The sequence below is a fragment of the Mus caroli genome, unplaced genomic scaffold, assembly GCF_978045245.1.
Source record: "Mus caroli unplaced genomic scaffold, Mus_caroli_1 scaffold_12, whole genome shotgun sequence".
Lineage (NCBI taxonomy): Eukaryota > Metazoa > Chordata > Mammalia > Rodentia > Muridae > Mus > Mus caroli.
The window spans coordinates 17,687,695-17,696,952 of NW_028227267.1; the positions used below are offsets into that span (position 1 = coordinate 17,687,695).

General features: G+C 45.0%; 1 protein-coding gene across 1 annotated transcript; it reads left to right on the plus strand.

Moving 5' to 3' along the window:
• Window positions 1-430: 430 nt before the first annotated feature.
• Window positions 431-2,244, plus strand: Rps24 (ribosomal protein S24). The gene is given in 4 exon segments (XM_021181660.3): window positions 431-496; window positions 592-801; window positions 1,983-2,179; window positions 2,181-2,244. Coding segments are annotated over 4 exon segments (489 nt in total). The 5' UTR covers window positions 431-463; the 3' UTR covers window positions 2,230-2,244.
• The last annotated feature ends 7,014 nt before the right edge of the window (window positions 2,245-9,258 follow it).

A 9,258-nucleotide genomic window follows, 5' to 3' on the forward strand; every position in this document is an offset into this window, starting at 1 on the left:
TAGGGAAGAAGTTGGCGAAGTCCTGTGTCTGGGTAGCCACCGAGAGGTGCTGGGAACCACTAAGACTTCTCTCCAAGCACTAGACGCATTGGTTGCAGCATGTAGAGGGTGCTGGTGGTGTCCAGTGTCAGGTGATCAGGGATTCTCAAATCAATAAGTGAGATCACAAAAGCAGTAGTACTGAGGTTAATCCAAGTGATAGCCGTAATTGAAAGTGAAGTTTGAATGACATGAGAGAAAATGAGTTGTTTTATGGTAGTTTCTGAGGCGCCGTCGCCTGCTTTGGGGCTTTTTGCCTTTTCTTTCCTTTTTAGCATGTCCCCAATTCCTGCCTCTTTCTAGACTGCATTGCTAGTAATTGCTGAAAGGCCAGAGAAAAGTCAAGAGGAGATTTTTAACATCATCTTACTGACTTGTGTGTTACCTGCAGAATGACACAGTAACCATCCGGACCAGGAAGTTCATGACCAACCGTCTGCTTCAGAGGAAACAGATGGTAAGGATCGGAGTTAAAATGTGGTCTTTGTGTCTGCTTTTGAAGATGTAGTTAACTTGTAAGGAGTACTGACTCTTACATGTACCTCTTTATAGGTCATTGATGTCCTTCATCCTGGGAAGGCAACAGTACCAAAGACAGAAATTCGGGAAAAGCTGGCCAAAATGTACAAAACCACACCAGATGTCATCTTTGTATTTGGATTCAGAACCCACTTCGGTGGTGGCAAGACCACTGGCTTTGGCATGATCTATGATTCTTTAGACTATGCTAAGAAGAATGAGCCTAAACACAGACTCGCAAGAGTAGGTATCTTTTGTTTGTGCTTCAGCTATTGGAGATGTCATTCTTTAAAGGATACATGCCAGCCTGGACTGAGTTAGGATGGCAAGTTAGATTTTGTTTTCCAGTATATATTGGGATACAATAAGCAGTTTGGGCCAAACTTGTGGTATTCTACCTACCCACTAGCCCATCTCCTTCTGAACTGGAACTTAGCAGTCTTTACTGGGCTTTCTATTTCTAAGTAGTGGAATTGCAGGTGTGCACTGCCATAGTTCGCTGTTTTGTGTGAGCCATGCTGCCATCCATGCCTAGGAAAAGTTGGTATCATTTAATGGGAAAGTTACCATATTTATTACAATGCACACATGGTACCTTTAAAAATGTACAAACTTAGTCCAAAATGGGTAACCGACTTGGTTGATGGTCAGGGTGCTGGGATTAAAGGCGTGCGCCTCCACACCTGGCTCTGAGTTATTTTCTTGTTTGTTTCATTGGGTTGTTTATTTGAGGCATTGTCTTTAGCACAGGCTAGCCACAAACTGGGAGTTATTTTACCCCAGTTTCATGAGTGCTAGGATTCATGAGTTCTTTAGTCCATTTACTCCTGGTATGATGAATTCTCTACAGTTAGATATGAAGACTTCCTGAGGCTATTTTTGTTGAGATAGGGTGTTGCCCTAGCTGGCTTCAAATCACAGGGATTATCCTGCCTCTGTCTCCCAGTTCTGGGATTAGAGGCATGTGACCCCACACCTGGCTAGGTATCTTTTTAAAGTGGTGCTTTGGGAATCTTGCTGAGAGCCTTGTGAAGATTCTGTCTAGAATGCCAAGAGCAGATGAATGGGTTAGGATCCAAGGCGGGGGGAGGAGGGGGTGGTAGGGTTCTTAGTAAAAAGTGTTTCTCCCTTCACTGGAGAAGTAGGAATTGAAAGACAAGATGATGAGCAGTGTTGTAGCAGGGTTTTTTTTTTTTTTTTTTTTTGGGTTTTCAAGACAGGGTTTCTCTGTGTAGCCCTGGCTGTCTTGGAACTCACTCTGTAGACCAGGATGGCCTCGAACTCAGAAATCCACCTGCTTCTGCCTCCCGAGTGCTGGGATTAAAGGCCTGTGCTATCGAGCCCGGCTGTTGTGGCAGCTTTTAAAAGGTTGAGCTGGTATGAGTGGTGAGGAAGGATTCCATTAAATGCACTCTTTTCTATAGCATGGCCTTTATGAGAAGAAAAAGACCTCCCGAAAACAGCGAAAGGAACGCAAGAACAGAATGAAGAAGGTCAGGGGCACGGCGAAGGCCAATGTTGGTGCTGGCAAAAAGGTACGGTTCATGGCTGCTGCAGAAATGTCATTAATTGTTAAGCTTAATATTTTCTGTGAGAAGGGGCTTTCTTTTTTAAATAATCTGTTGGTGTTTTTCTTTCCCCTCTTCTGGATTGCAGAAGGTAACGTTTTGAGAAGCTCTGTAGTGTGGTAGTATCATAGAGTAGATTGGCCCACTTCTGCTCGTAGACTAGCACACTCCAACATAAGGCCACATTGATCCAGCGATCCTAGTGGCTGCTTTTAAGGCCTGATTGTTGTAGAAATGTTCTTGTGTTAGTTGACACAGTCCCCTCAAGGGAGAGCAGCCATGCTCCCTGGGACTGTCTTCTCTTTTTTTTTTTTACATGGGTGCTGCTGGTTTTCTGAAGCAGTTGGATCAATGTGGCTTGTGCTTTTCTCTCCGGTTAGCCGAGATCACAGTGATTCTGAGTAGTAGCTGCATACCAGCTTTGCTAGCTAGTCTTGTAGAATGGAATTTAAGGTGTTGGGTTGCTGAATAATCAAGTGTTCTGTGAATTTTTTCCCCTCTCCTACTGTCTGGATTTCTTGTTCAACAGAAATGAAATACCTAGCAGGTACTGCCATTGGGCACGGTGTGGGGTGTGCCACCTTCACTGAGCTGGCTCTGATGCTTTGCATGTTGGCTTTTAGATGATGGTTTTTATAGTACGGCTTGTTAAAGTGCCAGTGCCTGTTTTAAGTAGTGTCTTAACTACCAGAAGGAAAAGCTTGCTCATTTATGTTGGAGACCCCAAAACACATGTTAGATGGAGGGAGGTGTCTTCTAAAGTAAGATAGGTGCCCTCGTCTCCTTTAATTTGTAGTTAAGAGTCTGGTATTCAGGAAATGGTCAAGACCAATAGATTCCCTTGGGAATAATGGCATCTGATCCAAGCTGGTTGGCCCTAGCATTTCTGTTAACTAGTTTCCTGTTCTTAATAGAAAACTTTGAAGTAACCTTCTGACGCTTTGGGTACTATTTTCACCACATGCATTTCAGTCAGAATGGCTCCCTGTTTCACTCTTAACAATGTGCAGTAGATTAAGTAAGTGCAGTAGGATTAAGTTTGTATGGTTTTAGAAATTTGCCCACTCCCCTCTGCCTACCTTTCAAGCTGCCTTCCTGAGACCACACTCAAATGACTTACTGCTTTCCTATCAGCACTGGCTAATGAGCACTGCCCATAGACAACACTGCATAGGTGTTGCAGGTCATACCTGTTGATCAGTACAAGTGTTGATGTAGGTTTGTCCTTTGAGCCAGAACTGGAGGCCATGAGACAAATTCTTTGCCAGGCTCTGTCCCTCTGGATGGTGTTCTGTGGAGCTGGTGACCTCACTAGTACACTACACTTTGAAAGGCTAGCTCAAAACTGGGCTTAAAATAGTAATGTCCTGAATTTGTTTTGCTTGATGTTAGAACATCCTTTGTATACAGTGGAGCTTAAACCAAGGCATTGGTCATATATTTGTAAAGTAATTGGATTTTTACTTTAGCTAAATTTTTGTTACTAATCTGTATACCTTGTGGTATCAAAGATTGGTATAAAGTACTTTGAGCAGATTTCAAAGACTTGCCTAATCATACATACAGAGCCCCTCCCATTGGAGTCTAAAGATTCCCAAGTCTGGATCCTCTGCTTGGCACAAGGCTGACCTGAGCCAAAGGGCCCAGCCCCATTGTCCTCCATCCATGTGCAACATGGGTTGGTGGCACCACTCTGGCATTAATGCAGTTGCCTGTTACTTTGTTAACATTGGAACTGGTAATCAGGAAAGGTGCTGTCAGAAGTGGGTGGTGTGCAAGGAATGTTCTGTACACAACAGAGAACAGTCACCTGAGGTATCTGTTTGCATGTACTTCAGATAATTTTGGTGTTTGAAAAAGGACTACTAATGAACTGTCTGTTTTCCTCCTTCCCATTCCCCCTTTCCTGCCACTGATTCAGTGAGTGGAGATTGGATACAGGTATAGTTCAAGCTATTCTGTAGATCACTAGACTCCTTGTACCTTGTTACTGATGTAGTAGACCAAGCACGTGAACATTTATAAGTAGATTGGCAAGTGTAGTTTATAACAGTACTAACACTGACTGTCTAAACTTCAGAGATGGTGACTTGTTTTTGTTTCATTTCTAACGTGAATGTTAGTTTAGTTTCTGTGTGTTTGCATCATCCTTACAGTTTCTGTTTTAGGTTAATACTTGTTCTGCATGAGTTATTTTTAGAATTTGTCTTTGAACTTTAAAGACCTTTTTTAAAACTGTTGCTGACTGAATTTCTTTCTCCATTTACAGCCAAAGGAGTAGATCTGCGGTGACTTGATGTTTTGCTGTGATGTGCAGATTTCTGAGAGGACAAATAAACTAAAAAGCTTCTACACGTCTGGTCTGCTGCTTATTGGGCATTAGAAGAATCAGGTGTTGATGCAGTCAAGTGCACTGGGCTTTTCGTACTGGGCTTTGTGAAAAGCCCAGTGTAAGAGGCCAGTACAGATCCTTCCTGGAAGAGGGTGATGATGGAGAACATAACTACATGGGCAAAGTGTAGGACCAATTACCCTGTTAGCATTGTCTTTGCTCAACACCTTTCTGTGTCCCTAGACTCGGCTTAGTTTTCTTTTCTTTTTTTTTTTTTTTCTAATTTTTTATTGAACACTGACTATTTTGAGTTTTTTTAATAAGATTTATTTTATGTATATGAGTACACTGTAGCTGTACAGATGTTTGTGAGTCTTCATGTGAATGTTGACAATTGAATTTAGGACCTCTGCTGGCTCCAGTCAACCCTGCTCCAACCCAAAGATTTATTACAAATAAGTACACTGTAGCTGTCTTCAGACCACCTGAAGTGGGCGTCAGATCTCATGGACAGGTGTAGCCACCATGTGGTTGGGGGATTTGTACTCAGGCCCTTCAGAAGAACAGTCAGGGCTCTTAACTGCTGAGCCATCTCCCTAGCCCCTTCAACTTAGTTCTTAGAAGCCAGGCCTTCCTCTCCTCCCTGCTTGATGATCTCTAGCTCTGGCTGGTCTGGAACTCATGTAGACTAGGCTGGCCTGAACAGAGATCTGCCTTCCTTAGTCCAGAGGTTAAAGGTGAGTCTCCCTTGTTCCCCACATCTGGCTTTTGGCCTTAGTTGAAGCTAAATCTGCCTGAGACAGCTTAGCAGATCTTGTCCCAATGGAAATTGAGTCTGTCTTAGGCTAGGACTCCAGGCTTGCCAGCAGGTGTTCTAACAGTGGCCCATAGTCACCAGTCCAGCAACAGGTACTTTGATTTGCCTGATATTGGGAGGGATCAGAGTCAAGAGCCTGAACTGAGTTGATCAAGTCAGGTGTTTGGTTGGGCAGTTTGGGTAGGAATCACCTGAAAGACATTACAGCTTAATTTGCTTTTGTGCTGAGAGTGAAGCTCAGCCTATGTGGATCTTAGGTGAGTTTTTCTCTAAAGGCTGTATTGTATCAATTTGTATGGGTCCATGTGGTAATCAGACTTGTAAATGCAATAAACATTGAATGGAAAGCTAGGGACATCTTGGGACTGGGGAGATAAGTGGTTTGTTTGCTTTTGAAGATGGCCTGGTTTCAAGTTTTCAGTGCCTTGTGGCTGGCTATCATTTGTAGTTCTAGTTTCAGGTAGGTATTTTATGTGCATTGGTGTTTTGGTTTTATGTGTCGGAGTGTTGGATCCTCTGGACTGGATGTGAGGTGCCATGGGGGTGCTCTTAATCACTGAGCCCCTCCCACCCTTATGTCAATTGTAATGAGACATCTTGAAGCAATGGACAAGTGAGATTTGGGCAGCATTGTAAAATGGGACATCAACGTGGGGAGCAAAGATGTGACTATTGTAGCTGCAGCCTTGGGTGTGAAGCTGTTTTAGGAAATCAGTTGCCTTGTTGGAATCAAATGAGTAGAGTGGGTCATGGGCTGAAGGCTACGGTTATATGGAGTAGGGTGAGCCTGCGGTAACTAAACAGCAGAGGCTAGCACAGGAGTCAAAGCAGGTCTCAGGCTAGTCTGGTTCCAGGATGCCTAGGGCTACACAGAACCCGGTCTGGAGAAAGTCAAGGAAGCCTGGAACAGGAGGCCGGTTGCTTAGCTTAGTATGGGAGCAGAGTGGCAACCTGTGGGTACAGGAGAGACTGCTGTTGGCAGAAAGTTACAGACATAGCTGGTCTGTTGAAAGGCGTGCAGCATAGAGATTTACCTCCTGAGTGGTAAGATTTAAGGCCTGTGCCCAGCCAAACCGGTTTTAAAAGTTAGGTGTCAAAGCTGATAACTAGCTGGGGCAAGTGGGAAAGCTGGCAAGAATTCAGGAAGTGCATGGGCCTTTTCTGTGGCTGATGTGGGCAGGGACAGTTGTACAGGCTTGCTTCCTGATCCAGGAGTGGGCCAGGCTCTCCAGAGAAACAAGTCACACTGGCTACCTACCTGTAAGCTTTTCTTGATAAGAGGGTATTTTTGAAATAGCTGAAGCCACTGTGGCCCACCTTCCTTTGTGATGGTTGTAGGCAGCCTGAGTGGGCAACCAGCCTCTGCCTAGCCTGTTAGCACCCTCATCAGTCTGTCCCCTCTGCTACTTTGAATTCCTCTCCATGTTGTTGGGGTTCATGTCAAATTGAGGGCTTTGAAGGGTACCTGTTCTGACATTCTGAATCAAGTTATTTTGAGGCTCAGGATGGCAGAACTGTGGGGAACTAGTTTGTGTGCAATTGTGCGACTGAGCTTGGGAGTGTTAGGAGCTGTAGCACAGCCCTGATGATAACTATATGATAACGCTCTCTACTTGCTTTGGGCAAGCCTTTATAAGAATGCAAAGTTGATCTACGTTGATCATGTCTCATTACAATTGACATGAGGCTGACTTTCTTGCTACAGAAAAGTCCCATGCACAGCCCCTTCAGCCTAGCACTAACTGGAAATTAATGAGAACGAGAGCACAAGGCTCAAAACTCCAGACCTTGTGCCTACTTGATGTGTGGTGTGTGTGGTGGTTCCCTTCTGTGTGGGAACCATCAAGGGTGGGAAGAAAGGCTGGAGATGGTTCTGCAGGTATAGTTATGGTTGTGGTGTTGGGGGCTGCTTTTAGATTGCCCCAGTATCCTGTGTGTGGAGCTTTCAGTTGTCCTTCATTGCTTTCCTTCCTTGCCAAAGTAGAATTTTAATTCGGTCCAAGAAGAGTTATACGGAACTGGAGTGAGGCAGGTGGGTTATAAGTGGTACATTAGGGGACAGTGGTCTACAATTTACCTGGAAGGAAGGTGTATCTTTCATGCTGGTGAGGTCTGACAACCAGTAGTTTTAACTACCAGGTTGGGGAGGTACCATGTTAGGGTGGGATTAGGATGCAGTTTTGTGACTCCAAGGTAATACTATATGTTCAGTCACCAAGCTGCTTTCTTTTGGGCATGACATTGGTCAGTGAGGTGCCATCTGCCATAGGGATACTGAATATAGGTAGCCTAGCCAACCACATTACCCACTTACCAAGTTAACTATGCACCGCCAGTCCCTGATCTGGCACCTGGGGAGGAAAGCCAATGTGGTCTGGCTCCTGGAGTAGCTAGCAGGTTGGGACATTGTGGCAGTCCACAGCCAAACTTGGTGTAAGTCCGTGGATCCTGGAAGGTTTCCGGAGGTCATGGGGTTAAGTGATGTGATCTGGCTCTAATTCAAGAGCAGAGTCCCATTCGAGGCCATGAAAAATGATTAAGCATGTGCTCAAGGGAGTGACCTTTCTGTGGTGGGGCAGGGGAAAGAAGGTTAAGATGGAAATCCTGAATTTATTTAGGTGGAGAGCTCTGTGCTTGGTGGCTTCAAACAGTTAGTTGCCCTTAACTCCTGCTGTTCTTACAGGAGAAATCCCATTCTGAACAGACCTCAGATCAGCAAAGATAGCTGGCTGACTCTGCGTTATCAATGTGGACAGCACAAACTCCTGAATCCCAAAGCACTGCACAGCTGTTCCTCCGTTCTCCAGACCTGAGGCCCTGTCTCCCTTAGTCTTCAGGCTGGGAGTGGGAGGATCAGACCTGATGGAGCAAGGGGCCCGGAAAGGTCAGCAGGGAACAACCCCAGGAAGACCCTGTGTGCCAGGCTGAGGACTTTGCTCATTATTTTGGTTGAGTAAAAGAAATGTGGAGAATTAGAGATTGGACAGTAGGTGGAGTGTCCTTGTCACATGCTGAGTTTTTCCACACAGAATACTTGAACCATTTGACTGCTCATCAGGCACGATGGGAAGATTACAGCTGGAGAGGGCTGATGAGCGGGTATTTGAGCAGTGTACTGGGAAATGGCCAGGCCAGGCCCAGCTCCTGCTCCTCAGCATCCAGCAGCAGGAGCCGTGGGGGAACAGAGGGCTCCCACCCCTCCCTCTATAGCAGGTATAAGAGCAGGGTTGAGTAGTGAGGGTTTGTTAAAAATGCTCAGCTGTTCACCCATGTTCACTTTGTAGCTCGGAGTGGGAGCATTCATTCATCTGAAAATTTAACAGCGTTGAGGCTTGGACTCAAAGTTCACAAAGGTCTTTTCTGCCTCAATGTGACAGGCCTTGTCCAAGAGAAGCTTGTGAATGAATGATAATACTACAACTACTGCTAATAAAAATTCCGGGCACAAAACTAGGGAGCTGCTTAGTGGATAAAGTGCTGTGAACTTGTGAGGACTTGAGTTTAAATCCCTATCGCCTACAGAATTGCTGGGCTGAAGCGGATACCTATAACCCTAGTGCCAGGAAAGCCACAGGCAGATTTCTGGGAGTCTTTCCAGCCTAAGCCTAAATGATGAGGTAGAGGTTTTAATGGGAGGCCCTGTCTCAAAACGTAAGGTGAAGATTAATAGAGGAGATCTGATGTCTACCTCTGACCTCCATATGTGCATGCATGTGTAAATATACACATGTGAAATGCATGAACAGATTTATTGAGATTATACTGGGATCTGAGTCTAGGAGGGAGGCACAAATAAACCCATTTTGCCGATGAAGAAGTTGAGGTTTAAAGGGAGTTAAATAGTCAGCCTAATGAGCCAGAGTAGCTAAGGAAGGTCATGGGTATTCACTCTAGCCACAGCACCAATTGTTAACTTATTAGAGCTGCGAATTTCCGGACCGAACTCTGTCAACTACTGGAAAGTGAGAGTGGAGCCCAGTTAC